Source organism: Cupressus sempervirens, chromosome 1 (genome assembly GCF_028749045.1).
Source record: "Cupressus sempervirens isolate cs-2001-9-10 chromosome 1, ASM2874904v1, whole genome shotgun sequence".
Lineage (NCBI taxonomy): Eukaryota > Viridiplantae > Streptophyta > Pinopsida > Cupressales > Cupressaceae > Cupressus > Cupressus sempervirens.
This window is the reverse complement of record NC_143118.1, coordinates 53,550,091-53,572,395: the sequence shown is the minus strand read 5'-3', so window position 1 is coordinate 53,572,395 and position 22,305 is coordinate 53,550,091. Positions and strand designations below refer to the sequence as shown.

General features: G+C 36.2%; 1 protein-coding gene across 1 annotated transcript in view; it reads left to right on the top strand.

Moving 5' to 3' along the window:
- Window positions 1-22,305, top strand: part of TPI (triosephosphate isomerase) — a 35,052-nt gene that overhangs the window by 355 nt on the left and 12,392 nt on the right. Inside the window, exons 2-5 of the mRNA XM_089816432.1 lie at window positions 2,130-2,205; window positions 2,931-3,054; window positions 5,289-5,373; window positions 5,715-5,847. Of these exons, the coding sequence (XP_089672558.1) occupies window positions 2,130-2,205; window positions 2,931-3,054; window positions 5,289-5,373; window positions 5,715-5,847 (418 nt within the window). The remainder of the gene's footprint in view (window positions 1-2,129; window positions 2,206-2,930; window positions 3,055-5,288; window positions 5,374-5,714; window positions 5,848-22,305) is intronic.

Below are 22,305 nucleotides of genomic sequence, written 5' to 3'. Positions count from 1 at the left end.
ATGCATTGTAAATTTGTTTGATGAAGCTAACAGGTGAATCATACATCAGATTTAATATGTCACTTCTTCTATTGTTGTTGTATTTTGATTTTTATTGAAATTTTAAGGGTTCATAAGTTTTCACTGGATGGACATCCGTATCATTTTGAATGCTCTGTTTTTTTGAACTTATTAATATGCAGACACAAAATGGCGCTTCAAAAAGAAGAGTCTTTGGATCCCCAATGAGGCTCTCTCGTAGACGTGTTTGATAGGGTGCACAATTGTAATGACATTGAAGAGCATTCAGATTTTTTATGTTTTTTGTGTCCTTATCAGCCAAAAAGTTCTGACAATTTTCTTTTAAATTGTTACTCTCTACATTAAATTCTTTGATGATAAAATAACCATTTCTGTGACTAGGGAATGGGCTTAATAAATATTATTTCTCAGATATTTTGAAACGTGCTTTTAGGCCTTTGATCTTTGTCCCTCCAGCACAAGGCTTCAAGCTTGTCATGCTGTTTTGCTTGTTTAGATTTAGGTTTCTTCAGTTTTGAGGTGAACAAAAATGTTAATTTAATGTCAAACATCTAGTCTATTGGTCTCATGGTCAGGACCTTACAGAAAAGTTTGAGTAGATTTAGCAATGTTCTGCAGTATATTGGTCCTGCAGGACATTCAATTTTCTTTTCTGAAAGTCAATGGGGAACACTCAATAATAAACACCAGAAAATAAATTGGAGAAAAAGTGCATCGAAAATACTACTGACATTTCATGGGACTACCTGATGTTTTACTGGAGGAAACTAGTCCAATATTTTAAAATATTTCCCCCCTGAATTATTAAGTTCCAAAGCTATTTTGCCTCCGACAGATCCAAATCCTTGGTTCAATGGAATGCAACTGAAGCTTCCAGTACACATATAAAATAATTATAATAAAAGATTGGTGGAATCTGCTGTTTACCACCCCTTCTGCATTGCATACTCGTTGCTTCTGATGACCTTGAAAATTATGTAATTGATATTCGTTTGTCCTTTTTATCTTCCAAATCATGGCAATATATCAGCACTTTGTGGAACCATTAACTTTTAATCGCTAACATGTCAGATGTTAGCAAACTGAAAAATGATTATATGGGAAAGTGTTAAAAACTGAAAGGCCTTCTTGACTTTCTTCACAGTATGAGAGCACCAACTTATAGTACCCTGAGGTTATTCAGCTTGTGCAGTTATGATCAGTGTGGCTAATTGTGCAAAAGCACCCCTTCATTTCCATGTGAACATTGTTTCTGAATGATGTTTGAGGGAGTTATGGAATTTGCATACATGTGTTCCCTTTTAATTGTTTTCTAGTAAAATCGAATGCTTTATATGTTGGTGCAAAGCGTTGGGCTTAATACAAACTTTGTAATTCTCATTAAATTATTTCCTAGCATAGAATCTGTTATTTCAACTATTTGACAGATAGTTGAAAAACTTCCATCCCTGAGAATTGCTTGCTTTATTAAAGAATTGTTTTCTTAGACAGAAATTCTTTGATCTGTTTTACATTTAACATTGATGTGTATGCTTCCAAAGGGCACCCAAAATGGTATAGTTAACTGTTTCAATGTTTTAGAGCATGCATTATTCTGTCTATGCACTTCTGGGATGTATTGTGCCAGTTTAAAATTACCTATGTATATTTATTCAACTATAAAATATGAAAATGTGATTGGATTCTGAAGATTTGCGGTTTACTGTGTAGCTACCATGTGTATCACCAATCTAGCATATATATCCTTCAGAGTATTGTTGATTAAGCTCTATTACAAATAAATTAATAATCATTTTTCTGGTACCTAAATAAGAAAGATATTAGAGAAAAGCCAGTTGGACCACAGCTTACAATTTCTTAATCAAAGCAATTGGATATGCTAAATATTGAATCAATATAAATATCTCAATATTTTATATATAAAAAAGGTAATGGTTTGTTTAGAGAATCATGTTCTTTGAATTTAAATCCTATACACTTGATGTACAGAGCCCTTTAAGGAGAGCGCTTAATCACAATGGAATTTTTTCTTTTTCTTTTTTATTTCTATTTAGTGGTTTTGCAAAGAATAAGAGAATGCTGAATTTATGTTTTTGTCGATCTTTTAGAATGGAACATTAGAGGAAGTGAAGAAACTCGTGAGCACACTAAATGCAGCAGAAGTGCCATCTGAAGATGTTGTTGGTAAGTAAATAATTCATAAATCCCTCATGGTCATAGATACAAGAATGATTGACAAAAGTCGACCAAGAGTAATGTTCTAGATAGTTAGGGTTTTCACTCAATAAAATCCTCTAATGTGCCATTTGTAGAAATTTACCAGATCTTTTTCGAGGAGTGTGCATGTGGCTTTTAATTTTTGAATCTCTGAAGTTGGTTATCAATGGTATGCCTTTCTCATGCTTCAATTTTGCAAATGCCTCCAGTGTGATTTGAAGCTCACACACACACACACATATCTAGTCTTTGGGAAAATATTTAAAGCATTTTTACATGGCAATTATCTTGTAATGAATATCCTATAATTAGTTGATTCATCAAATGTATTAGAAAAGTGGTTTAATTGGGAAGCTTCAATGCATATGTTTGCATTTGACAAACCCAATAGTTTGTCAATTATTGAGATTTGCTGCTGGTTATTGGATTTACACCTAATAAATTTAGGACAAGCAGAAGATCAGTAGGATATTGTTCAGTTTTACAATTTCTTAGATTTATCAAGATCACTTTGGTGAGATCCTATGAGGTTTAGCAAAAAATTATGTAGTTTTTTATGTACATTGATAGTCTTTTGACACATTTGCCATATTTATATTTTTAGATTACTTCTCCAATATTTTGGAATCAGAATGATTTATCTGCCATGATTAATGCAAGTTATTATTGCTGAATGTGCTTGGTTCCTGCAGATGTTGTTGTTAGTCCACCATTTGTGTTTCTTGCACTGGTGAAGAGTTTATTACGCTCTGATTTTGCTGTTGCTGCACAAAATTGTTGGGTGAGGAAAGGTGGTGCTTTTACTGGTGAGATCAGGTGGAGTTTCAATCCTTTTTCTCTATGACATAGTGGTTGAAAAATGTAAATTGCATTTGTGTACTGTTCACTCTCTTGAACTTGATTCATGAGAAAGGAAATCATCAATACTGAATGTATAGCAGATTCAAAAAGCACCTTGAAGGTTAAAATTTTGGTAGAAGCATTTAAGCATTAGCAGCTAGGTTATGAAAAAATGATTTCAATACTCTACATGAAAAGGATCAAGCAATAGAGTTAAAAGATGGAACGTATTGGAGCATCTTCACTGTGCATTATAATATTTCCTTTTTGAGCCAAATTCATTGTTCTAATGCCAAGAATATCCTTGACTGGTGTCAATAAGTTGAGATTGTTTGGTGCCATCACTCCCTTGATCGAGTAGATTTATGTATAGCTCATATGCAGACTCTTGGGTTGCTATTGCGGAACAAGAAGTTACATGGTTGGTAAAGTGCTTTTATAGGCTGGTTAAATTATTTGCTTCAGTGCTAGACTGCTGTAATAACATTTGATGGCACAAGCACAAATACTCAAGATAAGCAACAGAATACTTAATACTATCTCATTCCAAATTGCAAAAATCTTCTATCTATCCTAATAAATTTTGCTTTCTTACCTATAATACACAGAAGTACAATGAGATTTACATATCATATTTTAAACATAAGAAAAATTCTTTTGTAGATGACAGATATGATTTTCTATGACTTAGCACCTTCAGAGTGTTCACTGTTCAAGACTCACCACTTATCAGATTCTTGTAGTGGTTTCTAAGAATTGACTCAAGCAGATGGCCAACAATACAACCTTCTAACTGGGCTTCACACACAAAATTGCACTATCCAGACAGTTACATATGAACAAGATACAATGTCCTAAATTTCCAAAACAAGCTCCAAATTGTTTCCTTGATTTTCTTTTCAATTTAGGAGCCAAATCTACTGTGGCTTGTTTTTCAGCAGTGACATTCTTGGTTGCCACTTCAGTTGTGACCTCTGCATTCTTCTTCCTGAAGCTTTTTGACTGAAGATGGGAACCACAAACATATTTCTCATCTAACACATTTTCTTCCTTAATGATAGGAACTTGATGCAATTTGAAAGGGACGGGTGATATCTGCTCAGGATCCTCTTTAGAAAGGGCCCTCTCTAGTAGTTTCCTTAGCTTCTTCATATGCCACATGACCTTTTCAAGATGAGGCAAAGAAGGGGTTAGAAGAAGGAGGATCCCTGGTAGTAGAACTTGCCTTTCTTTTAAATTTTGAGGGCCAATCATCTTTGAAAATGTCCTTACTCATGACAGATGTAATACACTCATAGTCTATTTTCTTGTTGAATAGTAACTTGTTCATTTGCAGAATAATGGCTTCAAGAAGGCCATTCAGAAGATATACCTCGACACAGGAACAAGCAATAGAGGTGTTCTTTCTGTTGGGTCCAACCCAGCTCTTGAATGCCTTAATAATGTTTCCCGTTGTCTCCAAGCCCTCTGGAGTCCAAATATCTAATGGGAGGATTGAGAGGATCCCACAGATCAGCACCCTTGAAGGTGTTTCTTCATTGGATTAATGTTTGGTGTCAGGTTATTCAGGTACTGCCTGCAAGTGCCTATAATGGCATTAAACCAAGGGTGACTATGAAATCAAATTTTTTCCTCCTTATTAGAGAAGGAAGCTAGGAAAATTATTTCCCACACATTGTACGTATAGTGGGTTTTTAAAGAGAGGGAGGGAGTGAGGGATTACCAAGCAAAAGCAAGTATATTAGACATTTTCGAAAATCAAGTTCGTAAGAAGGTAGACTATCTTCATTCGAGCTGTTAGATCAATAAAATTTATTTGTTAGACATAAAATTGTTCATCTCTTCACTAGAATGGGATTGCTTTTCGTGAACACAGTGTGAGTTGGAACTTCTTTATCAATTTTTACATTTTTCTACTACTTATCTCTGCAGAAATCTATTTGAATCTGCCAGGAATGTCTATTTCATCACTTTTCTTTTTTATATAGACTGTCATGTTTCTAAATCTTGACATCTTTCACCAGCAGCATTTTTTAATATGTATTGCATATTTTTCATGTTTATGGATTGACATTTATGCTGTTATTGAGGGTAATGGATGGTGATATCCAACACTGAGGAGCATGTTTAGAATGTTAGAGCTGAGATAAATATTGTTAATGATCTAGTCTCATGGACTTGAAATTTGTGTTGCTATATTGTGAATGCAGTGCCGAGATGCTGGTCAATTTAAACATTCCATGGGTTATTCTTGGCCATTCAGAGAGAAGGCTCATACTGAAAGAAGAGAATGAGGTATGCATTGCATTTGCACATTGATAATTGTTACATATCATGGATGTTTTCACTGTTGCCAGGACATCATCATTTGTCTATGGAGACATAAGAAATGCAATCACCATTGTTGATTTGATGGCTAGGTTTTCATCTTTATACTTTTAGGATGGGAGTGAGTTCATAGTAATTCCATCTTTTGACTTTTTTTCACTTATATGATAGGTATCCCATTCTCATAGGTTGTAGATGCTCGTCTACCTGTCTGTATTATTAGTTACTTGTGGCTTATTATATTAATATCAAGGGTTGTCTATTTTTCCTCTGCTGGCATGTCTTGATCTTGTTATATGGATTCGTAGTTTGTTGCAGATAAAGTAGTCTATGCCCTTGGTCAAGGTTTGAAAGCGATAGCTTGTGTTGGAGAGACTTTGGAGCAACGAGAAGCTGGAAATACAATGAACATAGTCTCTGAACAAACAAAAGCAATAGCTGGTTGGTATACAATGCATTTTCTGTGCATTTTAATCCTTGCAGGGTTTGCTTAATGAGTAAAGTGAACATGAAATTAATCTGTGACTAAAAGACTGGGACGGCTATAAGTATTCTGGAAATATTTATGTGCTTCAGCTCATTTAAACATGCTTGAAGCAGACTAGACCTAATCACTTACCAGCTGAAACATTAATCTGAACAATCTAATCCTCAGCCATGGGTTTGGGAACATGCAAAAGCTCAACATAAGCGAGATAGAACTGACTAGACTTAACGAGAATTTAACAAATGAAACAGCCCATTCAAAAAATACTCATCTTACCACAAAAAGTAATACCACTTATAACGAAGAAAAGATGGAAGTTCAAGATAGGTTTCCTGCTATCCAGATTTTGCTATACCGGGTGTGGCAGATTCTCTATCCATTGCTTTGGCTGACTGGATAAAATTAGAGACCGTGAAGTCCAATATTTTCTTAACGTTTGTCATCTTCTCTAGGAGGGCATGTGGCTTTGGTTCAGCATGAAAACTTGGCCTCCTCGAGAATGCTGTCTTAGTTGCAGACCATACTGTTGGAGATTGATTATTTGAAGTTTCATACATTCAAACAGATCAATCAGGCCCCAAGTCTTAGACTGCTCCAGCTTTTTCTATACCGGGTGTGGCAGATACTCCATCCATTGCTTTGGTTGATTGGATAAAATTAGAGACCATGAAGTCCAATATTTTCTCAATGCTTGTCATCTTCTCCAAGAGAGCATGTGGCTTTGGTTCAGCATGAAAACTCGGCCTCCTTGAGAATGCCGTCTTAGTTGCAGACCATACCGTTGGAGATTGATTATTTGAAGTTTCATACATTCAAACAGATCAATCAGGCGATTCAGGCCCCAAGTCTTATTCTGGTGCAATGTGGCTATCTCCTTTTTAATGACATTTCTCCAAGTCTTGTTCTTCTTAGAAGAGAGAGCTTCTCCTTTAGACTTTGGTTCATCAACAATGCAAGTTAGAGCTAAAATACATTGGAAGTATCATGCAATGTCTTTTAGGGTTTTTTCTTTTTTAATTTGTCTATTAGACCTTTTCATGGCTGTCACCATTGGAGTTTTTGCTGCATCTGCATCCTGTTCTTCAGAATTTGTGCCAGGTGTGCCTATATCTCCACAAATTTCTATAATATGTCCATGTACCTTCTTGAACAAAACTGCAAGTTCTTCAATATGACATCCCTTGAATCAAGAACCTCTTGGGTCACCAGATTCCCAAGCCTGTGGCCTTTCACATTTGTTTAGCTTTGAAGTCCGATTTGAAAATAGTTCCAAATATCTCACAACTAAATAATCTCAAGTGTGTTAGAAAATGCATCTTATCTATCCACATCCCAAATGGTGTCTTCTCTCTAGAGGACCATTTCTTAGGTAAGCCAAAAACTCTTGCTCTAGATCAGCACTGCTCAAGAGTTTTTTGAATTGATCTAACAAGGTTCTATTTAATCATCAAGCCACTCCATACTACTGTGGTGTGTGGCATGTTGTCCTTTCCTAACAATACCAGTGTGCTTGCAAAATGGCCCAAACATCTTGGAGCAAAATTTCTCACAATTGTTTGACCTTAAAATTTTAATTTACATACCAGCCTAATTTTTGCAAGTGCTTTATACTTGTTAAACCTGTAAATCACCTTACATTTTGTCCTATGAAATGAAAGGTTTTAATGACATCCACGGGACCACCGGTCTAAGGGACCAAAAGGACAACTAAGCAGCCTGCTGACTTTTCTCCAAGTTGTTCCTTTTGTTGTGGAGCTGTATTAGAAGATTAACTGTTTTGTGTAACCTTGCCTCCTCAAAAGTTCCTTCATGCTGCTCACCTGTAAGCTGTCCTTGTACTTATTGCGAATATCTTCATAAGCCATACACTCCTTCACAAAGTGCCATTCCGTTTCCACCACTTCCTTGCTGCAGAAGGTACAGATTCTTTCTCTTACCAGTTTCACATCATAAATAATGAGAGCTGGTCCTTAACTGAGCAATTAAAATTTTTCGTCTTGCCTTTAATTGTGGATCCTAGGTAGTCTCCATGTTCCCCTTTGTGATTAAATTCTTTGATGTACTATGCTTTTTTCCTCCCTAACATATTATTCCACATGACAGATCTGAATTTCTCTAACAACCATTTCTTGATCTCTATATTGGTGTTTGGACATTCCCGAGGGTTAATGTTCCATTTGTTCAACCACTTGTTTTGTTTCCTCCACTTTTTTTCCCCTATATTCTAATTCCTCCCCAATCACCAATTTAGGCCAGTGATGATTATCCATATTTCGCACTTTGTTTAAATAGCTAAGCAGTCGAATAATAGTTGAGGCCTCAACCGGAAATATGCCCACCTCTGCTAAGAGAATCTCATAAGGCACCGTTGACTTGACCTGGAGATTAGAACTAATGAGATGCTTTTGAATTCTTTCTATTTGGCTTCATTTGTGATTTGATACGCTGCTCCCCCAAACTTCACACCCATAAAGAATAACCGGAACCACCGAAAGACCAAAGAGGGTCTTCCTAGTTTTCCAATCCCATAGTTCCGCTTTCTTGCATCTATTCTAAAGAAGGTAAGAGGCCTTCCACCCCCCTGTATTCTTTTAGATCTGCATGTCTCCCAACTTAGTCTCTAGTGGAAATTGATTTCCACATATTTGTATTCCTCCACAATTTCTAATGTATTGTCCTTGAATATTAATCTATGTTGCTGTTTTTCTTAAAATATTACTAGAATAATCATCAGTGAAATAGACATAGTACTAGGATATACCAATTGTGCGAATTTCGACAAGTCCAAAGATATCACTGCAAATCACTTGCAATATTTCCCGTGCTCTAATGCTTCTTGAAGCAAATGACACTCCTGTTTTGCTTTCCAAACACAGAATGTTAACAAAAATAAAATCCAACAAAACAATTTGAAAGACCTTTCACCATATTTTTACTTATAATATTTTCTAGTATTTTCTCACATATCACCAACCTACACAATGTTGATGCCTCTAGCCTATGAAGAGTCCCATGGCTTAGATCATTAGCCAACACCAGATTGGTGCTAGCCAACCCACATCTTTTTCATCAAATGTGACGTGTATACCAAAGTCAAATCATCTTAGAGAAAGGCAAAACATCGTAGAGTGATCTCATTCTCTTATCCATAAAAGACAATTGACTTTTCTTCAACTGATCTTTTAGTTGAGCTGTTATCAGCAAGAAAAATTTGTTCTCCATCACACTCGTTGTGATCATATTACTGCTCCTTATGAGGGATTGAGGTATAATGCCCTTAACCAATTGATCAAGAGCCCTTGCTCATAATATATTAATATCTATAGATACAAAAGCATCTCTAGCATGCTCATTAGTGTTAAAGAATCTATTAGAGGAATTTGTTAGGAATAACAATCCTCACAACAAAACTAAGAGGGGGAGGGGAGGGGGTGAATAAGTGTTTGAGCCATATTTACAAACTTCATATTTCTCAATCAAATCAGCAATGAAAGATATAGCAATGCAAAACAAGATGAACAAGATATAAGCCAACACCATAAGACAAGATTTTTATTCTTGAGGAAAACCCTGATAAGGGGAAAATCCTAGTGGGGATGATACCCACAAGATCATGCACTAATATGAAAATGTCCCTATTAGGAGTCAATAAAAACATTTAGCACATCATTTTTTTGTTAAAGGACGAAACCCTTTAAAAGGTTCAAAACCTTGTTAGGAGTTGATGGAGAACAAAAGGCTCACTGCTTGAGCACATTGCTCGAAGGGTGAAGGTTAAAGCCACCTTCAAGAGGACTCACTGTCTGAAAAAGGAAAGGTTATATCCACCTTTAATGAATTGACTAATGACAACTCAATTGCCTTTATAGTTTCATAGAAGTATACAAGGAACGATCACAGATTCTTCTCATACCTCTATCAAAGCATTTGACCAACCATCAGTTTTGCTCTGATATCTAGCATTAAGGCTCTCACATTCATACATTCCCATACATTACAACAAAGGAATTACTTTCCTCTATACAAGTTACAAATAAGCAATTAGGCTGGCCAATTAGGACTTCCCCAATGCACAAATAATTACAACAACAAATGCTAAGATACACACGGCACCTTTGTTGAATTCCGAGGATCGCTGCAAATGTACTAAGCACCTTCATATTCTTGGTATGTTTTTCAAATGGCAGCAACCTCTTATTTATAATGAGAAAAGGCTAAGAAGAAGGGACATGTATATTCATTAATTTGACAATTAATATAATAATAAATATAATCATATATGTATATATATCATTATTATATTAATTTCTCTCATATAATAAACTTATATATCATATGTAATTATATCTCATATATAATAATATATAGCCATAGTTTTATTCGACCGAAGCTACCGAACATCTTACAATTACAACTATCAAAATATGCACCAAGATCTGTAATTAATGATCACCAATCCTTATTACATGTTATACCATCCAATTGGCCCCCACAAGCAATTACCCAAATGTTACATGCAAGTGACTAACACAACATGAACCAAATGAATCACAAATCCCAAAGCATGCACTAGATCAAGTCGTTTACCATGCCTTATGCTTGCATACAATCCTTCTTGCATGCCAACAACCTATGCTCAAAACATAGTGATTACATTTGGCATAATTCCTTGTCATTGGCCTGCAACCAGTCTTCATTAAAACAAATGCAACTCTCTCAGGTCAGCACATAAAGCTTTGTGACCATTGACATAAGGTCTACACACATTGTGAAACATAAATCCAATCTTGTATACTTAGGAATGTTGTACATTGTCTGTACCGTTCTGTTTAACAACCTGTAACACAAAATCATAGTCTATCTATCTCATCTCAAAAACTTATGAACATATGTTGACATCAATAGAAAACCTGTATGTCAACACCTTATATAACAACAACTCCAATGAATAATCTCCTCAATATCCAACAATCTCCCTCGTTATCAACAAAATCATCCTCCTTGGACTTGGAATTTATCTTTATGTGATCTTTGTTGTCATAATTCCTATACTTATCCAAAGATTTAGTAGGAGATTTAGATTTGTCCTTCTTGAGCTTCCTATCCCCACCTCTTTTCTTACTTCTATCCTTAGATGAAGATTTACTCCTTGCAATTAAGGCCATTAGAGGAATCATCTAGGGATTCTCTCATGTTTGATTAACTTAAAAAAGCCTTAAATAATTTTTCTAGCTTGGGTAATAGTAACTAATGATTGTCATAATCAAAATTTCCCACAAATGAGGTGAAGGAACATAATAGTAAAATGTGCTTATCCTCTTCTATTTTTATCTTGATTCCTATTGATGTTAGTTGACTGTTGATGTGATTTTTATGCCACTACACGTGCAGGGAGAAACATGCAATGTTTCAGGATGAAACACCAAATATTGAATCCTCTCGAGTAAAGACACTACATATGCTAAAGATTCCAAAGAAAGGTCATCGAGGCCACTCCAAGGTTCCTTTCAACTATGGATACTCAATAGTCATAATGTGATATGTTGGTATCACGAGGGGACTTACACTAGTTCACTAAGACTTAACCAACTTGACGTGAAAAGATATGGCTTCAAAATGAGCATTGGAAATACGACTCTTAGCTTGGGAAATCAAATACACAGATGAACTTAATCTTATATCTCTAAATTACTTCTATTTCTATGCAAACTTGTGAATATTCTTGTAACTCTACTAGAGATGGTCTTGTTGTCAAGGACACCAACCGAGTACTCTCTTTTTCTTCTTGTTGGGCAAGTACTCACAAGTTTAACTCTCGTGTTTTTATAGACAAAAACATGTGTAAAAATGTTGATGTAGGTTAAATATTGGTTAGAATATGTTTTCCACATACTATTTTTACAATAAAACCATGCATTTTCTTGTTCAAGATGTCAAATTTTAGTTCGAAGTTGTCGCGTTTTCTCTGAGTTTTTTTTGAGTTAAAAATTTTGGGCATCTCAAGTAGTCTCCGAGTTTGAGTCTAAAACTAAGGTTCAAATCACAACCATTACATCTATACCATCATTGAATGCATAGCAATGTTTAGCTTCGAAGTTAATTGCACAATAATGCCTTTTGGCCACTTAAGGCATGACTTATAGTTAGTATGCAAGTAGTGGTTTGGTCTATAAACAAGTTTAACAAGTATACATCCACAAGTTTTACGCAACTAAACTATTCAAAGCAAATTTTTGAGTACTTGAAGCAAATTCTAATGTAAATGAGGAATATAGATCACTATGCGATGCTCCAAAAGACTACAAGTATTCACCTTGCACAACACAACAATGAATATAGATCAAATTTAGTAGTATGTTTGCAATAGTTCTCCAACAATCTCCCTTACAAATGAGAGGAGGGGGGTCTATATAGGAGCCCTGATTACACTGAACAACCAAGATTGAATCAGAATCAATGGTTCACTTTTTCTCAAAGAAAACCTTAGTTAGAGTTGCTACAAACATCAAATGCATGTGCAATGAGAACGGAGCACACAAAATGGGCCAATGAGAAAATTCAAAGGCACGGGGACCAACAAGAAGAAAGGAAGTTGTTGTAATGTGTCATTTTTGGGATTGCCCTATTTTTTGCCTTGCAATCACAAACTTAATTGAAATAAGAATTGTAAGACGATTAGAGATATAACCTTACCAATAAAAATGCGTTTTAAGAAGGAAATTCCTGATTTAGGTCTAGCAATCATCAAATAGTAGTGTAACATTGATGCTAGAGTACTTTGGGATGCTGATACGTTGGGAATAGTCTCAGGGGCCTCAATTTCAGAACGGCGGGGGGATGGTGGCAAGGGGGATGGGAGAGTAGGGGAGGTGTTGTTTACTATACATATGGAACTTGAAATACTACTTATGAAGTGATGTTTTGGTGTAACATACCAAATTAAAAATAGTTGAACATAGAAAAATTGCAACATGAACCAAAACCATTAAGCTTTTAACATAGTAACATAGTTATATCCAGTAGTAACATTCAAAGATCAAAATTCAAATAGATATTCAAGTATCCTAATCAACAACAACATAGTTGGGAACGATGGAGGTGGGGGTACTTGAGTACTCCAAGTACCCAGTGTAGGAATGTCTTGAGGATGGGTACTTCGAGGTTTTTGGGGGGCTGGGGGGGGTGTGAGTTCCCAGGTTTTGCTGCTAAATGGGGAACAAGTGCATATTTACAGCAAGTAGGAAATCTCTTTCATTATGTTTGAATATAAATCCTTCAATCAAGAGATAAGTGCATATATGATACACGACTATTAAACTGCTAGTACCTTGTGAGTAAATAAAAAGATATGCAGATCTGTCTTTGAGTTAGATAACAACATATTCATAATATACTTGGGCATATGATAAGGAAACAGTTATAGCATCTTAACTTTTATGGGCCATAGCCATAGTGAGGACTGGACAAGAAGAGATGATGAGGTGCCCTTTTGTCACTGCCCTAGACCAAGAGCAGATACTTTGTCTCCCTTAGCCCCATATCTTATGGGGGTGGCATACCTAGCAGTCATTATGCCTTTCTCCTGCGTCATTCTATCTTGTGTGTGGAGGGAGAAGAGATCTTCCAAAAGCTTGTGGCTGTTCATCTCATACCAAACACAAGCCACACCTCTATTATATACAATGTATTTACAATAATTTTTATTTATAATATATGTTGTATAGATTTTCAGGTTTATATTTATATATATTAATATTTGGTATATGTATATATATTTAATAATTTTTGATATACGTTTAATAATATATTTTAATCTTTTTTTGATATTAATATATATTTTACATTTTATAATATTATAATTATATATGATATTTGATATATTGAATTTACTTATATACACAGATTTATAATAGTATAATTATTATAATATAGGATCTGATATTTATATATTGTTGATAATATATTAGCATATATTGCTAACCTTTTTTTGATCAATGAAAAGATTATATATTGCCAACTCTTGATAAATAAAATATTATTTATATATTGGTAATAATTATTATATTAATATGGTTTTTATTTTTTAATATTTATTATTAAATCCTATTCTAGAAATCGGGACATTACAATTGCCTATTCATCATACAACTTATCATCTAGAAGATATATTCCCTTTTCTTTCTCCCTAGCAAATTCCATGAACTGGAACATAAATACAGCAAGTTCATCCATGGGACTGCTAGGCAAGTTTCTCTTTTGTAGTTTAATCACCTCTAATCTCTCCAAGCAAGTATCCAGTATGTTGTTCCAATTTGAAGTGTGCTTTTGTAGATCATGGACGAAAACCATAAGGAAGAGAAAACTATCCAATTGACTCTTCTTGCCAGTATGTTGTTCCAATTTGAAGTGTGCTTTTGTAGATCATGGACAAAAACCATAAGGAAGAGAAAACTATCCAATTGACTCTTCTTGATGGATCCCACATCTCTGAAGTAGACTGACTCTGTTTCTACCTTCAACTTCTCTAAGTGCAGCTCATTGGAAACATCAAAACCAAGTCTAAGTAATTCTTTGATTGCTATAAGAACTTGCAAATACACTTCAAGGATAGAGCCCTCAGTATCAAGACAATCAGCCTGTGCATGCTCAAATGCAGATCTCCTCATGGACAAGAAATGACACCAATGACCAATATCATAAGCTTTATCTCTCTCAACCCCTCCTTGAATCAAAGCTGATAAAATAACACTGTTCAATTCCTTACGACAAGGAATCATCCTATCTTCAACTGGCTGAAATTCTTTCCATGTCTCCTCCAAACCTGGGATCTTATCCATCAACAATGTAGTCTTTCTATAGGCTTGGACCATCCTAGTAAGCAAATCCTTTCATTGTTTCTTGATATCATTAATCCATTCTCTAACCTCCTGACAAGTCTTCTTCATTACTTCATAAGTATCATGGAAGTCCTGAGAGGTGGGGACATAGGGAACAAGCGCTACACTTTCCTACCCTGTTGCACTCTTGTGCACGTGTATGTATTCTTTCAATCTTCTATTCTCCAACTCTAGCTCCTTTTTCTCTTTGAAGTTTGAACTTATTCTCTCCCTTCAATTGCCAGTGTTGATTGGCCCACCTGCCCCCACCCCTCAAAAAAATAAAAATAAAAAAATCAGTCAACTATGGTTGACAAGTGTTGTGCAAAATAATCACATTTAAAGTATGATCAACTGCTAAAAAAGGGCGCCAATTGTTAGTTCTGGGAAAACCCTAAACAATGCCAAAAACACCCATTCTTCCTATTTATTAGTGCTGCACAAGCCTGTAGTTAGAAACGATGAGCTTGAGCAATGTGAGCTGTGAGAAGCAAGAAGAAAACTTCTTTAGTTGATTCTACTTTGCTATAAGCTGTGAGAAGCAAGAAGAAAACACCATTTCCGTCACAACTTGTGTCATCATTTTCATCACCATTTCCTGTTATTTTGTTTATATTATTTTTTGGAAATGCTATCGTTTATCTGTAAGGAGAAGTTGCTATTTTTTATCTGTTTGCTGAGCATTTGACATCATTGTCCCATCTTCTCCCATCAGCAAAACTCTTCAATATATATATATATATATATATATTTCTTGTAATCCTTGTTGCCTTCCAGCTTGGTGAAGTACATAGCTAAGCAAATTTTGGGGATCTGTCCATGTTTGCTAGATCCATTTTGAAGGAAGTTGCTCCCTTATAGAAAAAAAAGTACTTTTAATTCTTTAATAGAGATCCGAATCTAGATTACGCACTACTAGAAGATCCAAAAAATAAGAGTACATTTTGAGAAGAGAAATAGGATATATTGCTCACATTTTTCCTGTAGAGGCGGGCAAAGTCACCTTTAGTTATAATTATGCATGGCTTACGTACAATCATTGAAATATTGTTTTAGATGGCTCAAATTTTTCATTTTAATGAAGTTCTGAAGTGTTTCTTTATGAATTTGTGGTTTAAGACAGATGGAGCTTCTCTATCTTTTAAAATAAATGTATCATTTTATTCAAATTAGAATATGTTATGGTGAAAGATAAGTAGAAATTGACTTAAATTCACTTAAAAACGTTTTAGTTTTTTAATGCTATTGTGATATGTTTTGTGCAACACTGCAATGCAATCAGCAATATGAATATAAATGCCGAAAATCTATTTTCTACAATTAATGGTTGAACTCTATATTATATTTGCTCTAAATATATCAATGATGCAGCACTTTCAATTGAAAAAAGTGATTTCTGACTGTTTTTCTTCAACTTTTTATGCTTTTTGATAAATCTAATATTTTCAAAAAATTTTCTCTTTTGGTTTGCCCATTTTTATCCACAACAATTTATGCTTCAATGCCTAGAACTATTGTTGTTTGGTGGATGTGTTGACTTGGTGGTCAACACCTATTTGAAATTCGTGACAAAGCTCAACTGCCTCCCACTGGTTGGGTTAAATCTAGCATTTGTATCAGGCATTGAGAGTTCAAGCTCTTGGTGCAACAACATGATTCCGAGAAGTGGTATCAGAGCCTTGGGTCAAACGTTCGAGTCTCCCTTTAGTGCATGTTGAAGGCTCAGTCAGTGCTGAGGGGGATATTGTTGACTTGGTGATCAACACCACCTTGAAATTCATGACATAGCTTAACTGCTTCTCATGGATAGGGATAAATTTGGCATTTGTATTGCACATTGACAGTGTGAGCTTTTGGTGCAACAACAAATGATTTGAACTGGATGACCCAATATCTTCAGATGTGATATGATAACCATTTAGAGAGACCTCATCTCTAGTCTTTTCTCCCATTTGGACAACCATATGCAAAGTGCGAGATCTTGATGCATCTTTAGTGATCCGATGGAACTTCATTGCTTGCTTCAGTTCCTTTGTCTTGCCAATCCTGCTCAGGAATGTATCAATGTCCTCGATCGTATGTACCTTTGCCATTCTTCTCTTTAACCAATCAGAAACTGTGAACAAATCCATGCCATCATCTAATCGATCCTCATTAAGTCCTCTCAAAGCTGAAATGATCTCATCATCAACCTCATTTGTTTCGAGGTGTTGAGATCAGGCTGTCTCATATTATCCCCCAAATCAACCACCAACCGCACAGTGAGAGGTGATGGTAATATCTGTGCCCCTTGCTATATTGATTGTGATGATAAAAATTCTCCTTGATCCTCTTGAGAGTATCTTTGTGTCTCCACCTTGTACTGATTCTCGTTCCTTGTCCTGCATATCTACTCTTATTGTTGAAGAATTGGTAATGGAGAGTTTTGTTGTAGACTCGTGCTTTTTACTTTTAGACTCCCCCTCGATAATTCCCTTATTATTTGTGATGCCTTAACCACATTATCCCTCTCCATTGAAGTTTGCCCTTCCTCATTATTGTTCAATCCTTGAATGCTGATTGTCCTCTCATCACCCATGGAAGAAGATTTTCATTTTGCATCTTGCTAAATCTGAAGGTAATACCTAGCCTACTTAATCTGTTTATCTGTCTATCCGCCCATGTTCTTGATATGGCAACCACCTCCCTCATCAAGATATTTAACTCTATAAGTCAGTTCCTTGACCAGGCTATCTCATATCATCCCCCAAATCAACCACCAATTGCACGGTGAGAGATCCTGGTAATATCTTTGCCCCTGGCTGTACTGATTGTGATGATGAAGATTTTCCTTGATCCTTCTAAGGTAGTATCTTTGTGTCTCCATGTTGTTTTGATTCTTATTCCTGTGCTGCATATCTACTCTTTCTGACATAAGAATTGGTGATGGAGAGAGTTGTGGTAGACTCGTGCCTTTTACTTCAAGACTCCCCATTGATAGTTCCCTTAATATTTTTTGATGCCTCAGCCATGTTATCCCTCTTCTTTGAAGTTTTTCCTTCCTCATTATTATTCAATCCTGGAATGCTGACTGTTCTTTCATCAGCCATAGAATAAGATTCTTCATTCTGCATCTTGTCAAATATGAAGGTTATACCTAGCATTCTCAATATACATATCTGTCTATCCACCCATGCTCTTGATCTATTAACCACCTACCTCATCAAGCTATCTAACCCTATAAGTTCCTTGACCCGTGACCAGTTAGTTGACTGAATGGGCTTGCTTTTCTTGTGCTCATATTGGGGATGTATATGATTTCCATCATCTTTGATCTAATCAGGAATAGGGAAAATGTCGCACTTCCTTGTGAATTCGATTCACATCCTGGAAATTCATCTACCAAGTTGGGTGTGGATTTTCTGGAATTGATCAAACTCTCTCCTTACCTTATAGGATCCAAGTTGTTAAAACTGGAATTCTGTATTTATTATCTCTGTTGCTTGGGCTGAAGAACGTGTCACAAGCATTTGCCCTAATGTGATAGAGGAAGGCATACCCTGTCTATGTTTCTTCTTCTTAATGTGACCAATTTCTGACATTTTCCTAATCACTTCTAAGCAGCACCGTCTTATCTGTAGGATATTTTGGAAGTTTGTGAGGTTTCTGAGGTGAATCCTTGGATTCTTATGTAAGTGAAAGTAGGGAATTGGATGTACCAGAATACATATTTCTCCACCAATGTCATTGCCTCTTTAGAGAATCTTCTATGTAGTCCTCTCTGTATTACAATAATAGATAAGTCGTCTATTATTAGTTAATGGTTATCTCTTGTAAATATCTTAAGCGTTAAGTTTGCATTCGTTTTTTGCTTTCTCTAGAATAGAATGTTTTCATTCTTTACGATCGTTTCCTAAGGAAATATCATCTCATTTTTTTGTATATATTGACCTTTCAGTCTCTATTAATATCAAGCAAGTATTTACCAATTACCTCGTAATATGGTATCAAAGCCAATACTTGAATTTTTTTGAAAAATTTATAATTTCATTCGAAATTATTTGCTAAAATTTTTCAAAATAATTTCTAAGGTTTTTCTCAAATAGCCTGTCTAGGGTTTTTGTTTTTTTGAGAAATTCCTTTGTGAAGAATCCAAGTTTCGACTAGCTACAAATCGTGTCAGATTTCTTGTTGAAAACTCGCGATTTCTTGGCCAAGGGGCTCGGCCTTGCTGTCAAACTCGATCGCGGTCGATTTGTCTGAGGTTCTTGACAAATCATGGATTGAAGAAATCAGACTAGTCTGCCCTAACCGCGATTTAACAAATCGTGTGTTTCTATTGCTCGATTTCACTGCAACTTGCGATTTCTCCTTGGCCGCCAACTTCATGACTGCTCATGCCTTGTTTCGTGGCCAGATTCGTCAGCCAAAGTTTGTCTGCAACAAAACCGACATTTTTTAAAGCCGAAAATCGCTTTAAAAAAATGGCTCTGTGTTTTACAAAACCGACTATTCCTACCACATCTACCATTTTTGGAGGTCAAACAAATTTTTATTCAGCATGGTCTCAGTCTGTAATCGTGCTCTGGGAAGCAGATTCAGCCTTTTTTTGCAAGAAATCCACCATTTTTTTGCAAATTCGACTTTCCAATCCGACGGCTAGGGTTTTTCCCGAAACCCTACTTTTTGGGGTCGAAAATTCTTTTTGATTGCAAATTCTCGGTGGGTTTTTTGAGAGCTCAATGAAATAACCTTGACAGGTTTTGCTTCTTTTTAACACCAAAAATTTTAAAACTTTCAAGGAGTATCAAACAGTTAGCATACTAACTCTAATAACCCTTACTATAGCGTCAACAATTCGCAAGCTTTGCCTTGCAATAAGACTTCTATCAAAACTAAGCAGGCATCTGTCAATGTAAAGGTAATGTCTCTAATAATTTATTCAAATTGATTAACATAACCCATGAAACAACTACATCGAATTTTTTTTAGGAGAAACTGAATATCTAATCTGCAATATCATCTGAAATATTTAATTGGTATTTCAACAATGATCGAATTTTAAAAGGACTTGAGTCGTGGCTCAATTCGGCAACCTTGAATCCACGTCGGAATATCACTTCACGCCTGTTTCTCCCGTTTTTGTGGACGGCGAACTGAAACAAGTCGATCCTTGTCGTGACTTTAATAGCTCGTGACCAATCTTCGCCCTTGGTACTGATACCCGTGGCTTCCGTTGTCGAGCATAATTTCCTCCGTCTCAGTCAACGATTTGAAATGCTGCCCTCAGAATTATAGCTGCACGAGATTGAGGATTTCACTAATATTCGTTGTCTGGAATCAACGGGATTGGTTCAAGCTTAGTCTGACGGTGAGCCAAATTTGAAATAATCTGCCCTTGCCGTATAACTTGCGCAATTTTTGATTAATATCTTCCAACGCGGGGTACAGCGGCCTCCTTTGATTGTTAGGATGATATCGCATTAATTCGCATGAAGTCAGAGGACGGGTATGAGGGATTGGTACCTCGAAAATGCTTCCCCACTTCACTTTCAATCCTCCAGTCCTGTACCCTCTATGAATGAGGGATAATTTGAATTTGTCTCCTGCCGGTAGTCTGATGTTAGAGTTTCATGAGATCGCCACCTTTCCAACAATTTGAATATGCAATAAACCCAATCATGAAATGGTTGTAGACCACTTCCAATGTGCAACCCTTCGGAGGATATCTCACCACTTCGGTTATGCAGACCCAAAGGAGTTTTCGTTCCCAAAGATCCAATGGAAATTTGCAGAGCAAGACCGCAAATTGCTCCCATATGATAAGTAGTAGAATTCACAAATCGCTTGTCCAAAAGGGAGCCTTATGTCCTCTATTTATTCACTTCGCTGAGAAGTTTCTGGAAGTTTTCCGGAAACATCTTTTATGATGTACTTCAACTATTAAACTTTATAAAATTAAATAAATAACTTTATAAAGTTAGAGTACAACCTTAATTTAATATTAGAACGAGTAGGCCCCACTTAATTATTATTCTTCGAGAGCAAAATTGTAATTATCGGAAGACAAAAATGACCCTCTTCCCATAATCATTTGCCTACGAGAGTCGATGATAGGCAAATCCCCTGTTAAAGTTATGTCGCTAAAAAGGGGACATGACACTCAACTGGGTTGTCATCCATTTTTTTTGGGTGCCTCGATTTTTGTGCCTCAATTTTCAAGCCAGTGGATCCAAAAAATGACAACATATTCCTTCTGAGTTTTTTGAGCTCTCTTCTGGGTCTTTCGTATTTTTGCCTCGAAGAATGTGCCTTCATAGATTTTCATAGTTTTTCATTGAAAAACATGCCATGGTATCTCTGAAAAATATTCTACTCAAGCACAATTCCAAATTCAATGGTCACAATTATGGAACCTAGAAATAGCACATCATTGCAATTTTTGAATATCGGAACACCGATCAAACTTGTTCTGGGTGTTACGAAGTGTCCGACTTCTCCGAGTCTTGATCAAGATACATGGGATCTAAATAATCGAGAGGCAGAGATGCTTCTCAAATTATCTATAGCTGATGATCAACTTTCTCAGATTCCATCCAACAAAACAGCTATCAAAATCTGGACACATCTCAAAGGTCTTCATGAGACTTCTGACAAGAGCAGAGCCTTCTTTCTGAAAAACACTCCATTTTCTATTGTCATGGATGAGCACACCTTGCTCCAGGCACACCTGAATCGGATTCAGGAAATTTGTGACCAGTTACTTGCCATTGATCGCAAGATGGAGGAAGAGGATATTGTGGTTATCACTCGTCGGAGTTTATCAAAATCCTATGAGCATTTTATTGAGACTCTCAACATCACATCTACTGGTGTTGATCTGAAGTTCACTAATCTCTGCACCCTGTTGCTTCAGTAAGATTGATGGAAACAACAGTTCGGTAGCAGCTCTAGTTCCACCTCCACAGAGCAAGCCTTTGCTGCGAAATCCTTTTAGAAGGATAAGGGAAAGTTTTAGCAACCATCCTAGTAGAAGTCTTCTGCTCTAGCATTCGATGGTTCCAGAAAGAAGAACATTCAATGCAACTACTGCCACAAGTTTGGTCACATGAAGGTTGAATGTCGGAAATGCTTACCTGCCTAGTCTAAGCAATCAGGTTCGCAACCCAAAGCAAACAGTGCAGAGCACACGAGCAAGCGAAATTTGCCTTTTACGCCTTCATGGCTAAAAGACCTGCAGATCATGTGAAGTCATCTGCCTGGTACATTGATTCAGGTGCCTCTCAACATTTCACTCACCGCAGAGACTGGTTTACTGACTACCAACCTTATTCAGATTCTGTTTATTTTGGTGGTGGAGAAGAGTACACGGTTGTCGGTAAAGGCAATATTTAGATTCAGTCTGTTGCGAGGAATCTCATATTCCTTGATGTGTACTACGTTCCTGGGATGGAACTAAATCTACTCTCAATCAGTCAGTTGCTGTGACATTCTCCACACTTGGCAGTCACCTTCAGTTCACATCAGTGCATTATCATTGATCACGCAACTAAGTCT